Source organism: Lissotriton helveticus, chromosome 10, assembly GCF_964261635.1.
Source record: "Lissotriton helveticus chromosome 10, aLisHel1.1, whole genome shotgun sequence".
Taxonomy (NCBI): Eukaryota; Metazoa; Chordata; class Amphibia; order Caudata; family Salamandridae; genus Lissotriton; species Lissotriton helveticus.
Window position 1 is genome coordinate 804,274,964 of NC_136071.1, and position 23,086 is coordinate 804,298,049.

A 23,086-nucleotide genomic window follows, 5' to 3' on the forward strand; every position below is an offset into this window, starting at 1 on the left:
GGCAGAAGATGTGTTTTTGGCTACAAAGTCGCTTGTTGTCTCTAGGTGAGTTGACGCGGTTGTAGATTGGATGCACTCTGCGGCCAAGACTGGAGGTGGGACCCCTAAACTACTCAGCGTGGTTATATTAGGGTCTCCTCCCCCCTGTGATGGTTCTGCCTCATCAAACTTGTAGGTGTCTGTAGCTTGATAGATTTGTGGCTTACTTATCTCTATGATCTCGCCTAAGCTGTCCTTGCAGATGGTCACTATAGGACCCAGAGGAATAGGTAACCCCCTGATTTCCATGTTACTTGGGAAGACAGCTGACCCTGCATCTTTCGGAAAGGCAAATGTTGTATTATTTTAGGTTGAGAGTCAGTTGATTTGTAGCCAACCGAGCCAGCTTCCTGTGAATGTAAATGGGAGGTACTAACTGTTGTGCTTCTGGATGCGATTGGCGACAGGTCAAATATCCAATCGATGACAGCATTAGATGTCTCTAGTTTTTCTCTCCGTTTCGTTTTATTTTGTGGGGCTACACTCCGCTGCTTCCCTGATTGCATCCTTTTCTTAATCCGGTTTTAATGCAGAAAGCCAATAAGCCAAGGTGGGCCTGCTAGATGACCGTGCAGGCAGCGTAGAAACTTCGGGTGAACAACAGCTCGCTGGAGTGCAGGAGGGATAAGGGTGACAGCAGGGTTCGCTATTGATTAGCTAGCCGCATCCGGCGCTCACTGGGCCCTTAAGGAGACCACTCTCTCTTTTCTTTCTCCTACTGTCTACTGCCTGCTCCCTAGCAGCTCCCTTTTAAAGGTTGTTCACTTTCAGTAACCATGTGTTGCTTCTGGGTGCCTTTCTTCTTTTTCCTGCAGATCTGCTCACATAGACCTGCGCCCTCCAAACCAATTGCCACTTCAATAGATGGTCATGCAGCTAGCCTCTCACGATTTACCTGAAGGCTCCAAGTGGCTCACAGTGCCATGCGCCTACATGCAGGTAGGTTGTGCTGTGATTTATTATGCAGTCAGCCTCTATCAACAGCCGCCGCTCACCCTGCGCCCCATCACTACCTCTGCCACTTCAGCACCTATGCCTGAAAAGGTGTAGTAAGGGTGCTGTACAAATGATACCAGGGCCCGGGGAGCCTCACGCGTGAGTGGGGCGGGTTAGCGGCGAGACATCAAACGGCTCCAGCGATCCCACGCGGCTAAAACAGGCTTCTGTATAACTGTTGTGGTCAAAAGGGAGAGGGGGAGCAATGCACATGCACAAGCGAAGATGAACAAATGTGTCAGCGAGCGAGTCTTTTGCCTGCTAACGTGGGTCCTGCTCAAGCTCTAGCTCTTGCTCCAATTACTGGTTACCGGTGGTCAATCTCACCAGTATCCTGTTGTTCGCCTCCAGTACAGTTGCGGCTCAGGGCCAGGCAGCTCTGCTCTGTTCGAGGGCTTCTTCCCCAGCACCTCCCCCACCGAGGGAGCGAAAGTGGTCCGGCGGTGAGTGGTCTGTGTGTGGGTGAGCGAGCGTTTGCCTTCAATGGCAAGACCGCATTAACTCAGGCACTGGTTCTGGCACCTGGTTCCCACGCCGATTGCCGGTTGCCAGTTTCGCCGGTCTAGCAGGTCCCAATCCCCAAGACCCGGTCTCCTGCGTTGGCGTTGGCATTGGCGTGGCTCCCAACCAGCCGTGACTCTGAGCAGCAAATGCTGAACCGAACGATACTCCTCCTCCTGCAGCTGTGGTGTGTAGGAAGAGGATGCTAGGGGACTGAGATAATAAAGTGCGGGGGCAAGTACGCCAACCAGAACAGATCTTACTCAACCACCTTTGGAGCATGAACTGCCTTGCTGAGCCGGGAGATACTGAGGGTGAGAAGATTATCGGGACCCTCCGGCCTAGATAGCCTTGACAACCAGGAACTGCCTGGAAGTACAGAAACTGCATTGCCCTTTTTTGCGCCAAGAGTGAAGGACACCAGCAGTGGCCTCAGCCGTGAGCCCACACAGTAGTAGCCCCTTGTCTGGCTGGGGTGGAGTATGCACAGTAACCCATTAACCCGTCAACACCATTATCAAGCGTCAACTATGCCAATGGAATATCAAATATGTCCTATTGTTGCCGAAGGGTCTCACAATACAAGATGGTGAGAATTTAATCTTCTTTCAGACACCATTGGCAGCGTGCAACTGTTTGGAGACCAATGGAGTGGTGCCTCCGACAACCGCGGTAGTGGACAAAGGACTAGGGGGGTGAACCCCTGTGAGGACACGTCAACAAGCATCCAGGAAGACAAGCCATAAACCGTCCAGGGAATAGGCTGCACAAGAGAAGGCACAGGTGGGGGTGGAGATGGAGACTAGGGGATGGAGGATATAGATTCAAGATCAGAGATATTCAGGCCTCCTGAACAAGACTCTGTTGATGAAGTGGTAGAGTACCTGTGTACTGGGCCAAACATCACACCAATGACTGAAGACCTTGCGTCCTGACATGGCAATAAAGGTAAAAACCTCCCACCAGACATCCACCATTGGGGGAAAGTAGCAACCATGCGGCGAGGCCTCTCCTCAAGCGACCTGTTATTCAGATACTGCTGCCCAGGAGTGGGGTACCAACATAAAACCAGGAGACATGCACTTAGAAGTGCTGGTGAGACTTTACACACTGGCAGTGCCCAAGATCTACCGCGATCCAAGCAGAACAGTTTGCAGTTTGTTTGGCTGAGAAAGTTTCAGAACTTAACCTGGGGAGTGGAGTTTGGGGGATTAGTTCTCAAGACACAAAACTTGAATCGACATAGGTACATCAGTAGTGTCATGAAGATGGCAGCAGAGTGATATGGAGGAAACGTGGAACACTCGGGGAAGTTGTGCATCACACAACGAGATAGCACTTGAGAGATTCTCTTTCCTGACGTAGAACGTGTGTGGCAATGCCATGTGTGTAAAACGTTATAAGATACACATATACCTCAAATGTAGACAGGTACATTTTGCTTGTCAGCAGGAGACTCAGCTGGTGGCCGGCGAACTTTGGAGACTGGCCATGAGATGGAGAGGCAGTATATAAGGTACCTCCTACTCCGGTTCTGCCAGGGGGGATTTATATGGAGAACACGAGTGCCATTTGCCACATGAAACCCTATTTTAGACTACGAGGGACAATATCTGGTGGTTAAAGATGATTTAGATGGGATAGTGGCTCTCTATGCCTCAAAAGACACTCAGACCCCTTTCTATCTGCTTCTCACCCACGCTTCTGGTAACTGAGAAGTGCCCGACCATTTGGTTTGGGGATTTTAACTGTGTCCAAGATCTGAATCTGGATGGATCCCATCCAATAGTGTCGGGAGCACAGGCATTAACCAATACCCGAATGCTAAGGAAATGGACTACTCACACTCAAGCAATGGAATTATGGATGGCATCATAACCACCACCAGAGAATTCTCCCATTATTCTAGGGTGCACTCATTACATACCAGAATAGCATGGCCTTTGGGACAGCAGAGATATGTGCTAGGCTGGCAGCTGAAGAATACTTGAGCTGGACATTTTTAGCTCTGTAGTGGGGGAGACCGCACCACAAAATCCCTATGTGGTGCCAACCAACAGACACACTACATGACCCGATATTCTGGGACCTGATAGAGATGGCAATAGAGCAATACTTTACTGACAATCTGGGTACAGCCGCAGCTGCTTCTGTGGAGTGGCCCATGGCGAATGTTCTCCTAAGGGAGATATGCATATCAGAGGTGGTTGGCAAAACTAAAGTGCTCCACAGGGTGCTCACACACAGAAACATGTTATAGGAACTTAGAAAACCAGAGTGTGATGGATGCAGGTGTGTGGCATGCATGACGTTACTACGCCATCTAGTATTATCCCGCAGTAGGTTACAATGCGGTCGTTATAACGACCGCATTGTTACCACGCATGGTTTTACATCGCAAGTTGTTTCTACGACATGCGCTAGATGGCGCGCTGGACTTAGGAATAGTATTAATTACTATTCCTACTCCAGTTAGCGCAACAACAGGGAATGTGGTGGGTTTAAAATCCAACAAATTCCCTGGTGTTGCACGCCACCTAGTGCAAGTCGTAGAAACGACTTGCGTTGTTAAGCCACGCGCGGGAACAACGCGGTCATTGTAACAACGGCGTTGCTACCTACCTGTGTGGTAACAACAGCGTTGTAAATGCTGTTTCCCAGGAGGAATGTGCCCTAGTGGACCTGAGAAAAGAGTAAAATGAGATGCTATTCTGACTATGCTGCCTACATTACAAGAAATACACTGCACACCGGCATGCTTCGGGCGAAAAAGCTGGTGCCATGCTCGTATGGCTGATTAAGATGGAGACACCCAGAACCCCAATAAGTGCCATACACACCCTAGATGGGACGATAGTTAATGCACAGTAGAGCATTAACACAGTATTCCACTTTTACTATAACAAGCTCTATGAGGCCTTCCCAGGAGTCCCCAGGATACATTAATATAGTACTCCATAACCCTGAAGAGAGGTACCAGGCAGGGCTGCCCTCTCTCCCCTATAACTTTTGATTTCTCCTGGAACCCCTTGCATGTGTAGTCAATCCAAGGGCCCTGACAGGGGAATAACCATTGGCCAGCAGACTCATAATATATCTTTATACTCTTACGATTGCCTTGATTTCTGTACCGACCAACAGCTCCCATGTCTCACAGCTAATTGAGCTCCTTAACCAATATTGAGACATTTCGGGTCTCAAGATCAATTGGGACAAATCGTGCATTTTCACTTTACTGAAAATCCCTGTGGAATTGCTGCATTCCCCATACCCCCCCCCCCGAGGATATTCGATGCCTTTGAATACCTAGGTGTCACTGTGTATCATGATGAGCATGACCTTACAAATAGAAATCTGGCGAGACTCGTGTCAATGACGTGACAGTCCTTACAATTTAGGACATAGTTGCCATTGGCACCCATTGGGGGAGTGTCGCAATATCCGAAATGTTGATGCTACCCTGGTTGTTGTACTTCTTCTCTGCCATGCCGGTGGTGCTGCCCTTCACTTTATTCTGGGAGCTACAGAGGGTACTTACATCCCTGACATGGGGGACCAACAAACGCAGAGTGTTGCTGCCATAATTATAGGCTCCTCCAGATGATAGTTGGTTGAAAGTACCAAATAATTAATTATATTACGCTGCAGGCCAAATGCAGTGGAAAGAATGTTGGCTGGCAGATGCCAGCACGTGGAAGTGTGAGGAGGTGTTGGCCGAGCTGGGAGAGTGGGGTGTTTTAAACTATCTGTTGCTGGAGACCAAACCAGAGAATATTTTACTAAGAGTTGTTAGGGCATGCTGGAAAAAAATATATCCCTGCATGGGTGGGACAGATACCGGTGCACAACGCGGCGGTAGGTGTTTAAATGCTTTATTATATATGGAGCGCCGGGGCTGGCTACCTCTGGCTGCAAGCGCCAGAGAACTAATCATGTCCGCCTACCACGTCCGGTGACGTGGTTCCTGTTCCGCTCTCCAAACACTAGAGCGCTACCACATCTCCCCCCTTTATGCACAATAAACAAATTTTTAAAAGTCTTACTTCCAGTCCATTTCAAAGTCCTTGAATCTCTCTGGTACCTTAATTCTCCGCCCTGCTCGAGTTTCCACTCCCTCCATCTTTCTCTCTCCTCCTGTAGTCTCTTGTTCTTTTCTCACTCTCGCACCTTCTGCTTCCACATCCTTGGCCTTCTTCTCACTCTCTTCCTTGCCCCTGCTCTTTCCTTCCGTTGCTTCCCTACTTACTCTTTCTCCCACTGCTGTTTGTCCTTCCATTCCGTTCACTTGCTCTTCTTGCCCTTCTCCACTTACACTTTCTCCATCCTCTACGACATCCTCCGTTCCTTCTACTTCCTCGTCTTCCCATTTCAGTATCTTGCTGCATTTGGCCATTCTGTCCATGGACCAAATCTTACCATCGCTCAGTAGTGCTGATCTTGCATAGGGCTCCACTACCTTGAGGGGAGGTGAAAACTTGCTCTCTCCTTTCTTCTTCATGATGGCTAGCTTCACCCTCACCCAATCACCTTTGTCCAGTTCTGTGCTTTGCGTGTTCCGTCTTCTGTTGTAGTGTGCCTTGTAGACATCCTGGGCTCTCTCCAGATTTTTCCTGACCACCGCCGGTGACCACTTGCTCTGGACAATCAACTTCCTCCATGCTGCATTGTCTTTGGTGAATGCCTCTCTGCCTCTTAAGATCTTGAAGGGGCTGTAGCCCGTGCTACCCGGTGTGATTCGGTATGCCCAAATCATCTTCTCCAGTTCTATTTCCCAATCCTTACCATCTTCAATGGCGGCCTGTATGGTGCCCATAATCACGCGATTGAAGCGTTCCACCTGGCCGTTTCCCGCCGGGTGGTAGATCGGGGTGTGCTTCACTTCAATTCCGTTTCTGTTGGTGAAGGCCGTCCACTTTTCTGAAGTGAACTGGGGTCCATTGTCGCAGGTGATGATCCTCGGGATGCCTTCGCTGACAAAGGTGGTACGCAGAAACTTTATCACTGCCTCAGTATCCACTCGTTCCAAGACTTGTAGCTCGGGCCACTTGGAATACCTATCCACGGCGACCACCACGTACTTTTGCGTGCCCTCCTTGTTCAAGACTGGTCCCATTATGTCCACTGACAACATCTCCCACGGGCCAACTGGAATCGGAAATCTTCCCAGTGGGGGTCTCATCATGCTCTGGGCCTTGTCCGATTTTGCGCAAGACTCGCAAGAGCGCACATGTCTTTCTACTTGTGCGTCGATGGCTGGCCACCAGTAGGCTTGTCTGGCCAAGGCCTTCGTTTTTGTGATGCCCTGGTGACCTTCATGCATTAAGGACATCAACCTTTCCAAAATGTTCCTGGGCGGAACTACCTTGTCCCCTCTGAGTAGGAACATTGGGTTTTCAGCAAGTGACAGTTCCTCTCGGACTTCCCAGTATCTCTTCAGCTCCTCCTTTAAGTGTCTCTTCTCTGGCCAGCCATGTACTACATATCCTTTTACTGCCTCCAAGTCTGTGTCTTCCCTGTACGCTTCTTCCCAGTCCTGGGCGCTTATCACCTCTTCCGTGTCCTGGATGGTGGCTACCACGTATCCTTCCCACTCTTGCCTTTCTTCATTCCTTGCCTCTTCCATGGCCGCTGCCCTGCTTAGGAAGTCGGCCACTTTGTTCTGTGGCCCTGGAATGTGCTCAACCTCATATACAAAGTCCAATAGCCTTAGAGTCATCTTGGCAATCCGGGGTGTGGCGTGGTCATGTCCGCTTGATGTCAGGACGCGAACTAAGGGCTTGTGATCGGTTTTCACGAGAAACTTGGCACCCCACAAGTATTGCCTGAATTTTTCCACCGCCCAGACCACTGCCAGCATCTCTTTCTCCACCACACTGAACTTCTCCTCATTGGGCGACAACGAGCGGGAGGCGAAGCTGACTGTTGACATCTCTCCTGACTCCTCTCTCTGCATCAGTACCGCTCCTAGGCCTCGGTCACTGGCGTCTGTGGTGAGAACAGACTCTGCTTTGGGGTCAAATCCCTTGAGGGGAATGGCTGTACCCATTTCTCGCTTGAGAGCGTCGAACTCGTCTTGCTCCTCTTTTCCCCACTGAAACCTGTTCTTCTCCTTGAGCAGCTGTCTTATGTAGTGAGTCTTTGTAGCGAAATGAGGGATGAATTTGCTGTAATACTCGGCCATCCCTAGGAATGACCGAACATCTTCCTTCTTCTCCGGAGTGGGTGCTTCCATGATGGCTCTCATGTTTGTTTTCTTCGGAGTTATACCTTATCCGCTCACCTCATGGCCAAGGTATGTGACCGACTGCACTCCCAAATTGCATTTAGTCCACTCAGCAGTCAATCCACTGTCTTGCAGTTTCTGTAGCACCTTGTGAAGTTTCACGTTGTGATCCTGCCTCGACTTCCCCATTACCAGAATGTCATCCTGGAAGAAGAGGACATCCTTCAGGTCTTTTAGGAGTTTATGCATGATTTTCTGGAACACGGCCGCGGCGGAAGCTAAACCGAAGGGCATCCTCACGAACTCGTAGCACCCGAAGGGTGTGATGAACGACGTGAGGTGGGTGCACGACGGATGAAGCTTAACCTGATGATAGGCTGACGAGAGGTCCATCGTGGAAAACCATGTGACGTCTTTCATTTTTGCCAGCATTTCACTGATGCGCGGCAAGGGGAATTTGTCTATGACAATGTTTTTGTTTAACTCCCTTAAGTCCACGCAGAGACGTACCTTGCCGTTGGGCTTTTGGGCTACAACCAGGGGAGACAGCCACTCCGCGCTCTCTATCGCCCTGATGACTCCCTCCTTTTCCAACCTGTCCAGTTCTATTTGTACTGCCTCTCTGCTGCGGAACGGAATGTTCCTCACCTTGTGCACTACTGGTACTGCCCCTTCCTTCAGTTTGATGAGGTGCGTGTACTTGCCCAGCTCGCCAATCTGCCCGTTGAATACTTTGGGATATGTTTTCCTCCACAGCTGCACGTCTTCCTTGACCGCCATATCCATGAGTAGAATTTTCTCTATGCCTCCGGGGTTGAGCTGGATCCCCAAAGCCCCTTGGTCCTTCCAACTTAGAACAGACGGGCCTCTCTCTGCTACGTATAGCTTACACTGCGCATGGCGACCTCGAAACTCAAACAAAAGCGGGCAGTAGCCCAACAGGGGGATCTTTTGTCCAGTGTACGTTACTGGTCTCACATCCATGGGTAGGAGTGTCTCCTTGATCTTTGCCGCAAAGTTGTCTTCCCATACCTGTCTCTGAACAATTGAGATGGGTGCTCCACTGTCCGCGATCATCTCCAACGGTATGCCCCCTATGTGCATGTCGAGACGGGGCCTGTCTGTGTTGGAACCGTCCATCTCCAGAACCTGGACATCAATGTACAGGAGTTCTTCATCTTCACCTTTGTCTTCCTGATCACTGGAATCCTCTCTCTGATCATGGTCAACCAAACGCACTACTGCATTCTTCGGTTTCCTGCGACACACCTTCTCGTAGTGTCCAAAGATGTTGCAGTAGGAACACCTGGCCTTGAAGGCGGGACAAACCTTGTCGTTTCCCAGATGGTTACTGCTTCCACACCTGTAACACTGGTTTTTTCCTGTTCTGTGTGTCTTGCTATCCGCTTGTGATTTAGTGGAGACGTCAGCTCTAGTTCCTCCCTGGGACTTCCGCATCTCATTTTGCTTCCAACGGTCGTTTCTGTTTGGCGCCATTACTCTACACACTGCTTGCGACTCTTGGGCGTCTCTCTTCGCTGCTTGGGCACATCTTCTCGATAGCTCGGCTTTCTTGACCATCGCCCAGATCTCCTTGAGTGGAGCATGGCCATTCACCCACAATTTCTCCTGTATGTGGGTACTAGAGGTATGCATAATGATTTGATCCCTGATGAGATCATCGTGCAGTCCTCCAAATTTGCACGTGACAGCCAACTTCCTCAGTGCCACCACGTACTCGTCAACAGATTCGCCGCTCTTCTGTTTCCTCTGAAAGAAGTTAAATCTGTCGATGGCGACACACACCACAGGCCTGTAATGTGCGTCTAAGTCTTCGATGGCGTGATCAAACACCTCCGTATCCGTCGCTGCTCTTTCTCTTTTCACAATGGTGTCATAGATCCTGAGCCCTTCTGGACCTAAGTTATGGAGGAGTATTTTCTTTTTCCTCAGACTCGTGAATGCGGTTTCGCCTTCCTCTTCCAGCGCTTCCAGATAGTTGAGGAAGTACCTCTTCCAGTCTTCCCATTTTCTTTCTGGTTCTCCGCTTTTCGTGAGGAATGGGACTAGTTGGGTGAGGGACGTGCTCTGGCTCGCCATGGTTGGAGCTGTCTTCCTGGTCCTAGGTGTGACGACAGTCTTCCTGGAGGGACTCCCTGGGGCGCTTTGATCTCCTTCCTCGTCCTCTTTGTGTTCTCCCTCACTGTCCACTCCCAGTCCACCCTCTGTGGTGCGAGATTTCGTGCTTGAGCTGCCTCCTGCCTTCGCGGTCGATGGACCTGCAGTCTCCGCCAGCGTGCACCCCTATACTCTGTTTCCAGGGCGCTGGTGAGGGCTCACCGTGATATAATGGCTGGGTACCTTGTTTTGTTCCCTCCGGTGTCTTCTGCTGTGTTGCTGTGCCCTCAAACCTCGTGGGGTGTCGTTTTCTGGTGCTGTGGCCTTCACAGGGCTTTGGGATGACTATGAGGCTCCTTTCCGGCTTGTGGCTGTGCAGGCGCCCGTTTTCGCGCCTTTTTCCGTCCTGCCGGCACCTCTGCCGCGCTCCGTTTTGCTTCTCACGCGTTATGCGTGCAACTGCTGGGGTCGCGTGATCGTTCGGGTGTTTTCCGTGATCCCGACTCATCGCCACTGTAAAATGGTGCACAACGCGGCGGTAGGTGTTTAAATGCTTTATTATATATGGAGCGCCGGGGCTGGCTACCTCTGGCTGCAAGCGCCAGAGAACTAATCATGTCCGCCTACCACGTCCGGTGACGTGGTTCCTGTTCCGCTCTCCAAACACTAGAGCGCTACCACATGACACAAAGGCGAGACTTGTCCATGAACGGGAAATGACGCATTTTCGCTGATTTTAGAGAATTGTATGTGTTGAGTCCGGTGCACTTCCTGCTATTTGGGGCACTGACTAAAGTAAAGAGGTAGACCAGAGTGAACGCACACACTGTGCCCGAGCCAGAATTGGGCTTGACAGTACTGCTAACATGCGGAAGTCAGCAAAAGGCTGTCACAAATATACTTGGGACTGCGAAGCCCGATGTTACAGTCGAGAGAACAATTAAATGACTGCTGGGAAAAGAGATTGGGACATGAACTAGGACTGACTGCATGGAAGTAAGGCCTGGAATCAGTAAAAAAAAGTATCCATAAATGCCTCACTGCTCTACACCTACTTAAAAAAAATTCACCACACCTACCTCACACCGAAAAGGGTGGGATGATTGTACACCGGGGCACATAACGCACATATTTGTATAGCACTGTATTTACCGTATTCACTTTTTCATGGTTTAAATGAAAGTAAAACATACATAGAAATTAAATCCAGAAAGAAAGTGGTAGTAATGATAAAACACTGTGGCCAGTGTCGGGAGCCTATGCAGGTCCCAAAGTGATGTAATATAGGTCAGGTGAAACAGTTCATTGTATATTCTATGCCACCTGTGCGCAGTGCAGATAAAGGAATTGTAAAAAGGTGGGAACATGGTATCCAATCACCTCGGACTGCCTTGAAGACTGATATATGACTACGTGCTTGTTTGGTGTGTTATGCAACTGAAAAATCAATAAAGATATTTAAAAAACAAAAAAGAGGTAGGAGCCAAGCAATCATCATTCCCCCATTTAGTTCTTCTACCAAAGGATTCTTTCTCAGAGTGCCACAAGGATCTTCTTTGAGCCCTACACTTCCAATCTTCAAATGTCAGTTGGCAAAGATGGTCCAAGGTTTCCACATATCCTACATGTGCTATGCGCATGACACCCAAATCATTCTGAGACTGAATGGTCAAAGCTTTAATGAGAATCTTTACTTTTCTCCAGACGTTGTTAAAGTATCTGCTACCTGCTTCCGTTTACTAAATGTTTTAAGGAAATTCCTGATGCTCTTTCCAAAAGCTGAGACCCATTAATAGACACATCAGTCTTGGTCCTGCTCCAATAGGAACAGTCTAGCCCTAACTGCCAAGCCAGGTTCTCTCTGAACCAAAACACAAGCAGGTCCAGCCTGGTTTTGCCCTCATTGGGACTTATCCTTCAGGTGCGAATCCGATCTTGGGTTAATTGTGTTCTGCTTCAGGGAGGACCTGGCCTGGCAGTTTGGGCTGGGCTGTTCTTATTCGAGAAGGGTCAAGACTGCTTTGCATATGACTGGGTCTAAACTGAGGTGGCATGGTAGGCAAAAGAACAATGGGTTGGGATGCTACCATGAGCGAATGCAAGTGGTTATATGTATTGCAAGAATTTCTTCCATCACTTTTTCTGTGTTTGATGCAACACTGCAGTTTTAATCCAGATCTTGAGGGACAGTCTAATCGGAGGGATGACTTGGATCCGTGAGTTCTCATGACAATAGGAATTTAGGAGACCATATGGGAGCGAGGTGTGTTTGGGGGGCCCTTCATTATAACATACAGAGGTGCCCCCTTAGGTTTGGTTTCACCAAAACTACATGGGCATCGACTTGTACTAATAAGAGTCACATGCACCTTGGATTTCCCAGTCAGTAACTGCCATACTTCAGATGTCTTGTTCAGGGATGTAATATGTTGTCCCTCACATTTCCTCCTACACCTATGCTGTCCTTGTGGATTTCAAACAAAAAGGTATCATTTTTGAGCTTGCAAGGGTTTATTTTATGTTTTGTCCCTGTTTCTTGCACAAAATAGATTTCTGAAGTTTACTGTAGCCCTATAGCCTGCTGCCTACGGCTATACCGGTTGTTAAAGGGCCTGAAACCGAGTTACAGACCTGAGCCACTGGCATGGTCCTATAACGGGGTGAGGGGCTTTAACAACAGATATAGCCAGAGGCAGAAGGGCTATAAGGCCATTAGAACATTCCACCCACTGAGGGTAGAATGTTCTAAATTAAAAAGTGAGAACCAGAAAGGCAAACATTGGAATGTTGGAGCAGAAGGCATATACTATAGCCTTATAGCCCGCCGTAGAGGGCTATACCCGCTATTAAAGGCCCTCTCCAGCGTTAAAGGCCCCAAGCCGAAGGCTCCCTTTTGGGAGAGTGAGGGCATTGGAATCCCCTCAGGTTCCCTGAAGCCTTTGTTCACAGCCAGAGCTGTGAACAAAGATACATTGGAATGTTGGCGCTCCAGGCTTATACCAGCCATTATAAGCCCAGAGCACTCCATTGTTTTCAATGGAGCTCCCAACATTCCAATGTTCTAATATCCATTATAAGACATAAGCCACTCAATTGTCTTCAATGGAGCTCTCAGCATTCCAATGTTCTAATATAGCCTTATAGCCCGACATAGGCCATTGAAGGCCCGCTACAGCATTTTACAAGGGAGCATGTTTTTGATGGCTGGTATAGCCCAGCTACGGCGGGCTATAATGCTGTTAGAACATTCTGCCACTAGAGGGCAGAATGTTGGCTGAATGTTCTAACAAATAAAACAAAGAGCTCAGTGAACCCGAAGGGATTTAACTGCTTAACCGCGGCGCAAATTCCGCAGCAGTGCAGGAGTTCTGTTAAGTGGTCAGGGCCGCATCGGCCAACGGACGTGCGCAGCACTACCGAAGTTGTGCTCGCGATGGCCGTTGGCCGACGGGCGCACGCAACGGGTTAAATCCTCTCGGGCTCCATGAGGCCTTTGTTAATAGCAACACCTGTGAATGACAAACATTGGAATGTTGGGGTTCTAGGCTTTTACCAGCCATTTTAAAGACATGAGCCACTCCAATGTCTTCAATGGAGCTCTCAACATTCCAATGTCCTAATTAGGATTCTAGCTCACTGATTTCTATCATGCAATGCAGTGTTTCAAAAATCACATTAAAGAGAATTGTATCACTGAGATTCCTGGGGAGCACAGCTATGTGTGTCAGTATACAATGTATTTTGATGGAGTCCAGCCAACTTCCTTTGTTTCTTATTAACAAACTAATTGCTTTGCGCTGAAATTAAGCAGTATGTTTTTTTCTAACAGCCAATAGAGATCCTATCGCAAAAATGATTGGGCCAGCGTTTGCTACAGTTGAAGGAGACGATATGTCCATGCTGCGCTTATTGGATACATTGAAGGAAGACAAAGACCAAGAAGCAGAAATGAAAATGAAAATATTTTTACTCCTCCAACAGCTGGATATGCAACTGCTTAACAGTTCATTAAAACACATTTCGAAGTAAGTGTTAATGCAATTCTGATCATTTACTTTGTACACCTCCACTGAGTATACTTAAAAAGACAATGCATTAAGGGCAATTCAGTATAGGTAGACCAAGGTCACTGCTCATTGTTATTACTTTGAGTATTAGATGCCATTCAATATTGCTACGCCTAAGAAGATGGGGGTCAGCTCTCTCATCCTCATTCTAAACAAGATGCAAGAATGACTCCAGATTTTAGTTTATATTTCCTTGGGACCATTGTCTCTAAGAGATTCTGTCAGTTCATCATAACATTTTAAGTAAGACATGCTCTGCTGTTTTTATTTCAATCTGTGGCTACACGTGGATAACCATAGCAATTGAATTCAACTCCCAAGTAATTTTTGCAAAAGAGGTTTTTCCAACAATTAAAGTTTATGCTGCCAATTTGATGGCAATGTAAGTTTAATAGATTTGTTTTTCTTTTAAAAGTAATCCGTTGGTGTTTGTAAATAAATAGATGAAAAATGGCTGGTTTAGCCCTAATATTATTTTCTGAAATTGAAGCAGACCTAAATGCAGAGGTGTAGCTCAAGCTTGTGACGCCCGGGGCTATCCCTCAGATTGCCGCCCCTGGGGGGCTGGGGAAAAAGGATGGCGGGCACATGAAAGGGGTCCGAGAGACAAGTAGTATTGCCGCTAATAGTTACCTCGATCATGCAAGTTACATGCACATACATGACGCAGTCCGAGGCTACACAGTTGAATACACCAGTGACTGGCAGTACAAGAGAGAACACACAGATGCATGATCTATCTGGGGACTCAGAAAAACCACATGTGACATCCATCAGATCTGTGTGAACAATTACCTGGAAATTCCCTCAGCACAATGCAAACATGCACGTTCATGACACTGTTCAGGGATCCATCATCTCCAGCTAACATTAAATGACCATACATCATGGTCCCCCCATTAAAGCAGTGGGGACCTGCACAAACGTGATGTACTCTGGGGACCCAAAACCAACGTTTCTGATAGATACATCTACCAGTGGATTCCTCACCTTGTGAATATCCCCCTTGTATCAGCAACATTCAGAAATTCTTTTTGTAGCTTCGCGCCGACGTGGACGACATCATAGAGGCACGGCATCGCGCGCGACTCCGCTGACGTCACCGACACCATAATAGGCCTACGCCGGCGTGATGACATCAGTTCCCTTTTTTCCGCGTCGTCAACGCTAACGGTTTCGGGGGATCTCTGTAGCTATTGGTAACTTTGTTACTGTTTTCTCGATTTTCCTGCTTCTTTGTGTCTCAAGCGATGTCGACTAAGAAGACCGGGTTCAAGCCTTGTAGGGAGTGCGGCAAGATGATGTCTATCACGGACCTGCACGAGGATTGTATCTGGTGCCTTAGTTCGGACCATGATGTCGACGGCTGCTCTTCGTGTAGAAAAATGAACCCGAAGGCGCTTCGTGAGAGGGAGACCAAGCTTCTGATGGCGAAGTTGAGAGGTAGTAAAGAAAAGAAGACTTCAAGTTCACGTTCGAGAAGGGCGAGGTCGAAGTCGAGGCCGAGGTCGCGGTCAAGATCCCGTACGGCGTCTCCTTCGAGGTCTTTATCTGATCAAGCTTCGAAGTCGAAGAAAAAACATAAGAAACGAAGGCATGGGTTTCGACATCAAGACACAGGACCAGACTGCTAAGAAGTCCTTTTCTTCAGCAAGTATGGCTTTAAAGTCAACTAATGCCACTTGCCTTATGGGGAGATACAGTCATGCCCTTATGGATTCACTGCGTCTGTTGGCTCCTAAAATTCCTGATGACAACAGGAAGGATTTTGAAGAAGTGTTGACTGATGCACAGGCGGCTGCATGCCAGGTGATCCAGGGTGGGCTGGACAGTGCTGATTCAGTTGCTCGCATCATGGGAACTGCTGTTTCCTCTAGGAGATCTGCCTGGCTGAAGTCATCGGACTTTTCAGCGGACGTTCAGGCCGCATTACTGGATCTGCCTTTTGACGGTGTTGGACTTTTTAGAAAAAAAGCTGATGCAGCCTTAGAGAGTTTTAAGGACAGTAGGGCTACTGCCAAATCTTTGGGGCTGCAGACTAGGAGTTCATCTACCAACAGATATAGAGGTTTTGGACGTTCTTCCTTTCGCCCCTACCAGCAAGGTCAACAGCAGCAGCAGCAGCAGCAGAACACCCTTTAAAGGTCTTACAGGGGTAAGCAAAGAGCTCATCCTCGAGGACGTCAGGCCTCCTCCTCCTCCACCTCTTCCAACCCCCCAGCCACAGAAAATCAGCCCTAGATCCGCCATTCAGGATCATGCGGGTCCTGTAGGGGGTCAGCTTACCTATTTTCCACGGGATTGGGAATCGGTTACATCAGATCTTTGGGTTCTCAATCTCGTAGAAAATGGGTATGCTCTTCCCTTTCGGGAATTCCCTCCAAATTACCCTCCTTGCCAAGGTTTTTGCACGGAGGAACACCTGTTACTCCTGCAGGAGGAAGTCCAGACACTGTTAAGAAAGGGTGCAATAGAGTTGGTTCCAGAGCAGGAAAGGTGTCAGGGATGCTACTCCCAGTATTTCCTGATACCCAAGAGGGATGGCAGGCTTTGTCCAATCCTGGATCTCAGGATCCTGAACCTTTACCTGAAACAGGAGAAGTTCAAGAAGCTCACCCTTGCACAGGTTCTTCAGGCGCTGATGTAAGAAGACTGGACCGTGTCAATAGACTTGCAGGATGCATATTTTTTTTTTTTACGGTGGGTTCACAGCACTACCAGTTTGTGGTCCTACCGTTTGGTCTTACTACTGTGCCTCGAGTTTTCACCAAGGTGATGGCTGTGGTGGCGGCACATCTCAGAAGATCGGGGATACCGGTATTCCCGTTTCTGGACGATTGGCTGATCAAAGCCGAATCCCCAGAGATAGTGCTCCATCATTTGCAAGAAACAATTCAGTTGTTACACAGGTTGGGTTTTTCGATAAATGTACCCAAATCTCACCTGGTGCCCTCCCACTGCAACCTGTTCATAGGTGTGGTACTGGACACAACTATGTGTCGTGCATTCTCTCCACCTCAAAGGATTCGCGACATACAGGAGTTGATTCCTTTAGTTCACAATGGAGCGGTCGTTCCAGTTCTGAAGGTCCTTCGCCTGCTCGGTCTGATGGCTTCCTGCATTCTGTTGGTCAACCATGCACGCTGGCACATGAGGGCGCTCTAGTGGTGCCTCCGCAGGCAGTGGTATCAGCACAACGGAGATCTCAGGGAGTCTGTGAGGATCTCCAGAGAAACTGCAGCAGATATGGCTTGGTAGGGAGTGGAAGGCAACCTGTCTCAAGGAAAGCCTTTTCAACTGCCTCCATTGGTGGCCACAGTGATAACGGATGCATCCACTCTAGGGTGGGGTGCTCATCTGGGGGATCTGGAGGTCAAGGGTCTTTGGTCCCCAGAGGAAAGGTTGCTTCACATCAGCCTTCTGGAATTGCGGGCGATACGTTTGGCACTCAAGGCCTTCCTCCTTTCCCTTCGCGGTCGGTCGGTTCAAGTCCTGACGGACAACACCACCGCGATGTGGTATGTCAACAAGCAGGGAGGAGTAGGGTTGCAGTGTCTCTGCAGAGAGGCTCTGCGTCTCTGGTTCTGGGTTCAGGACCATCAGATTTGTCTGATGGCAAATCATCTGGCCGGGGTTCTGAACGTGCGTGCAGACAGTCTCAGTCGGCAGTTCTCGGCCAACCACGAGTGGAGGCTTCATCCCGATGTGGTTCGTCACGTCTTTCGGACGTGTGGGACTCCTCGGGTGGACCTGTTCGCTACTCGCGAGAATGTTCACTGCCTGTCTTTCTGCAGCCTCCAGTATCCGATGCGGGGAGCCTTGGGGGACGTGTTTCAGTTGAGTTGGGACTCACGGCTCCTTTACGCTTTTCCCCCATACCCTTGATTCCTCGGGTTCTGAGGAAGATTCTCCAAGACCGGGCCCAAGTTATATTGATCGCCTCGGATTGGCCACGAAGGGTGTGGTACACAGATCTTCTCCACCTCTCCTCATGCCCGCCGCTCCGTCTCCCTTTCAGGGCAGATCTCCTCTCTCAGATGGAGGGGCAGGTTCTACACCCCCACCTCCAGACCTTACACATTCATGCCTGGAGATTGAACGGGGCAACCTGAATTCCTTTTCTCTCTCACACGATGTGGTGGATATCATTCTTTCGGCCAGCCGTGACTCCACTAAATCTATCTATTCGTACAGATGGTCTAAATTTGTCTCTTGGTGTGGAGAGAAATCCGTTGACCCTTTGAAGGCTCGTTTGTCTGATATTCTGCAGTTTGCACTTTCTTTGGCGCAGCAAGGGTTTGCTTTTGCCACAGTTAAGGGTTATCTTTCGGCTTTGTCGGCATTTCTCTGTTTGCCGGATCAGCCGTCATTGTTCAAATCTCCTGTGGTTTTAAGATTTCTTAAGGGTCTCACTAATAAATTCCCTCCTACTCCCTTTATTGTGCCTCAATTGGACTTAAATCTTGTCTTAACCTACTTGATGGGTTCTCCCTTTGAACACTTGCACAAGTGTCCCATGAGACTTTTGTCTTTTAAGACGGTCTTCCTGTTCGCAATTACCTCGGCAAGGAGGGTAAGTGAGCTTCAAGCTCGTAGTTCAAAGCCCCCATTCTTGACCTTTCATGCTGAACGAATGGTTCTTAGGACCAGGGCTGCTTTTCTGCCTAAGGTGGTAACTCCCTCCCATCTAGGACAGTCTATTACCCTGCCTACCTTTTATCCCCCCCTCACCCTTCCAAGGAGGAGGAGAGACTACACCGTCTGGACCCTAAGAGGGTGGTGAGCTTTTATGTCGATAGGACTAAAGACTATCGTGTGGATGACCAGCTCTTTGTGGGATTTGCTTGCAGCAAGAAAGGAAGAGCGGTACACAAGCGCACTCTTTCAAGATGGATTATTCTATGCATCAAGATCTGCTACTCCTTGGCGGGTAAGGACCCTCCAGAGGGTATAAGAGCACACTCTACTAGAGCAAAATCATCAACATCTGCTTTGTCTAGAGGTGTACCTGTTGAGGACATTTGTAGGGCGGCTACTTGGGCCTCCCTCCACACTTTTGCAACGCATTACTGTTTGGATGCTGAGGTGAGGAGGGACGGTCACTTTGCGCACTCTGTCCTCCAGGATTTTCTGGTATAGGAGAGTGGACACCCTTCTCCGGGAGTGGGGACTGCTGTGAGACTCTATTCACAAGGTGAGGAATCCACTGGCAGATGTATCTATCAGAAGAACAAGTTACTTACGTTCGGTAACGCTTTTTCTGGTAGATACAGTATCTGCCTGTGGATTCCTCACTGACCCACCCGCCTCCCCGTTGTCCACTCTTCTATACCTGAGTTACTGTAATGTAATGTATATATATTTTATTGTCAAGGAAATGTTTTGTTTCAATTGCTTTCCTGCATTTGCTTCACACTGTGTGTGTTATCTTGAGATTTATGTACTGTGTATACTGTATATATATCTTCTGTCATTGGTCCGTCTGTGTGCCTCGAAGGCACAGAAAAAAGGGCGGAACTGATGTCATCACGCCGGCGTGGGCCTATTATGGTGTCGGTGACATCAGCAGAGTCGCGCGCGATGCCGTGCCTCTATGACGTCGTCCACGTCGGCGCAAAGCTACAAAAAGAATTTCCGAATGTTGCTGACGCAAGGGAGATATTCACAAGGTGAGTAATCCACAGGCAGATACTGTATCTACCAGAAAAGCATTACCGAAGGTAAGTAACTTGTTCAACAGTGTCAAAGCCTGTGATTCTTTATCTTTCAAAAACAGCAAATTAAGTATTCACAGGGAATGACTCAGGGGAAGGACTTTGCTTGTCACAACTTTAAAATGTAGATGCGGAAAATTCAGGCTGAAGCAAGGGTCAAATTATGCAGCAGTGTTGACTAAATTGTGGAACAAGAAAAAGCAAACTATGCAGCAAATGCGGCACATTATGTGATAGTATTAGTTCATTATTATGATATTTTGACGCTTGCTAACACTAGACATAGATTGCGCTTCATTGGGACCAGTTTAACTCCTGAATATAGCAATAAGCAATCAAAGTCAACCTTTGGAAAGAACCTTCCACTCAGCGCCACCACATGTCAATGCAATTTTATAACTTTTGAACCATTTGAGCTAAAAACAACCTCTTAAAAAATCTGCAGATTATGCAGAAGATAATGGATTATGTGGCAAATGCGGCAAATCCATAGCTATGCAAAAAATGCCAAGCCTGCACAATCACATAATTCCAGTGGCCCTGCCCATAGGTCCCTGCTCAAGGAATCATTCTATCACTTGTAACAATCGACATACAAATTATTGTGGTGTGAATTAATGATGAATAGAATGTTTTTTCATTTAGCCAATGGAAAGATAAAACATATTTTTGTTTTACTTTTTCCTATAATTTATTTTTATGTAATACTGCAAATTAGAAATGGCCTCAGAGTAGGAAAAAACCCTGAGTGAATCTGTATGCTGATTATAAACACATTTCCACTAACTTTTTGGGGAAAAGGAAATCCTTTGCAAAGCGTTTCTGCCATATCACTTTTTGCAACTCCTAGATACCTTGTGATGGAAGCCTTGTGATGGAAGCCTCTTTAGTGTGAGTGAGTGAAAGTGTTCAGGATGTCTGTGCGGTTCACTTTCACATCATCGCATCTACTATCCCTGCTGATTTCACACCTGTCCCCAGGCCTGAAACTAGAGCATTTCAATGGTTAATAATGAAATAAAACGCGGCAGGGCACAATGGGGCTTGAAGCCACTGTGAGACATTAGGATGAAAAAAGCTCATTTTCCAGTTCCCTATGGCCTAAGGTGGGCCAGGGCAATCCTTGGGTGGGCCTGGCCCACCCTCTAGAATCGGACCTGGTTGTAGGTATGTCTATGACTGTACTGTATTGTAATTACATTTATATAGCGTTTACTACCCCTGACGAGGCGTCGAAGCGCTTTTTCGGCAAGTAGGATCAGCTGGAGGTCGAGAGGGCCATGATTTTGAGTGAGATCACTGCTGATGATTCGCCTCAGTGTCTGAATGGAATATCGGTTCCTCTTCTGCAGTAGCAGGATGGTTTGAAACAAGTCCGTAGCACACTTGAAAAAGATTTAAAAAAAAATTGAAAGGTTTTGCCTGTCAGGCATGACTGAAATCAAGGGAGTGAGCTCGGGATCCGTGCCATGGAAAGAAAGGAAATAATGTCAGTGCATGGAGGTGCCGGCTATGTAGGGTCCTGGCGTCACTTTCAGGATGGGACGGAACAGATACAGAGCCCCACGATGGAACCAATCAATGTGCAAGGGAATAGCTGAGAAAAAATCTCTGGATCCAGTCTGGTGCTGGAGAGTAGTCACAGGGTAAAGAATCTGCAGTTAGAACCATGAATATGGTGAAGCTCAAAGATGAAAGAGATTCAGGTTTTCACCAGTGCCTGACAACACATTATCACCATCACCAATGCTTTCAAGATTTTTCAGAGCGCTTTACAATTTGAGGCAATTAAATAACTTCCCACCCTATTCCCCTATGTTATGCACCAGATAGTATTGTGGTGCATTATATATATATGTGTGTGTATTAAGGCTCTGAAAGCTCCAGGCTGTGGATAAGCAGCTGAGGTGCGACGAAGGGGAGGCAAATCCAAATGTATCGGATGGGCTGAGTATTGAAGAGGCGAGATTTGATCCACCCCACTGAAAATAGGCAATATTGTTCTTTTTATTGAGCAGTCAGCAATAATGCCTTTCTGCGGCTTGCAACAATTGTCTTCCTGAAAACTCTTGAAAGCAGCAGTGGGGGAGGAGAATTGGACGGTGGCGTAAAATTGTCTGGCACGATTCTGTGCTGAGCTGTTCAGTCTTGGAGATGATTTATCATCTCGGTGCAGTGGGTAAGGCGTGCCGTGGCCCCGGGTCTGCTAGGCCGAGCACTTCTAGAATGGCAATAGTGGGGGTTCTTCGCTCTCTGTGAGGTGGTGACAGGAAGTGTAATTACGTGATTTGATTGCTTTCACATTCCTCCACTTCTCATCACCTCAGGCTCGCGCCCCTTTTCTGATGGATACATCTGCCACTGGATTCCTCACCTTGTGAATATCACCCTGCATCAGCAACGTTCGGGAAATTCTTTTGTAGCACGCCGGCGTGGATGACGTCACAGGAGCACGGCATCGCGCACGACTCCGACTGACGTCACCGACTCCTTATTAGGCCTACGTCGGTGTGATGACATCAGTTCCCTTTTTTCCGCGTCGTCGACGCGAACGGTTTCTTGGGATCTTTTGTTGTACGGATAGTAACTTTGTTACTTTTGTGGATTTCTGGTTTCTGTATCTGTTTGGTGTTGCTGTCTTCTGTCGAGATGTCATCCAGGAACACAGGATTTAAACCATGCGATACACTTGAGAGGATGATGTCCATTACCGATCCTCATTGTGACTGTCTATGGTGTCTGGGTTTGGATCACGACGTCAAGGGTTGTCGATCCTGTTTTAAAATGAACCCAAAGGCTCTTCGGGAACGAGAGGCAAAACTGCCTGTTGCCAAATTGAAGGGTAAGGATAGCGAGAGAGCTTCGAGGTCAAGATCGAGACGCTCGAGGTCGAAGTCGGGGTCGAGGTCCCGGTCGAGGTCAGCTTCGAAGTCCGCTTCGGGTCATGCTTCTGGTTCATCAAAAAAGAAGCACAGGAGAAAGAAGCACAGTTCGAGACATCATTCCAGGAGGGAGTCGGACTCGAAAAAGAAGTCATCTTCACGAAAACATCGTAAGGCATGATATCTCCCTCTCCAGTTCGTAATCCTGAAGGTGAGGCTACGCCTTTACAGTCTCAGGAGCCTACACCGGCTTCGGAATCAAATCCGTCTCCGGATCCGTATCGGTCTTCGGAGCATGAAGGAGAAGAAGTTCCTCTGGGTTTGACGACTCCGGTACTTCATCCCGAGGAACAAGAGTTACAGGAGGAGTCCAATCCGGTGCAGCCTCCTCAGGAGCAGCCGGTGGGTTCGTACCCTCAATTTCCTGGTCCTACTCAGGACCATTCGTATTTTCTAAACGCCATGTATGGCGTATATGCGAGAGCAATGTACCCCTCTGGTGCGCCGGCTGGTCCCATGGGTCCATTAGCTTATAATCTGGGTGTG

At 48.2% G+C, this 23,086-nt stretch overlaps 1 protein-coding gene across 2 annotated transcripts in view; it reads left to right on the forward strand.

The window, feature by feature from the left end:
- ODAD2 (outer dynein arm docking complex subunit 2) overlaps positions 1–23,086 on the forward strand; it is a 1,353,572-nt gene that overhangs the window by 228,294 nt on the left and 1,102,192 nt on the right. For both annotated transcript variants that reach the window (XM_078663397.1, XM_078663398.1), the window contains one exon: positions 13,707–13,902. In XM_078663397.1, coding sequence (XP_078519523.1) covers positions 13,707–13,902 — 196 coding nt within the window. The remainder of the gene's footprint in view (positions 1–13,706; positions 13,903–23,086) is intronic.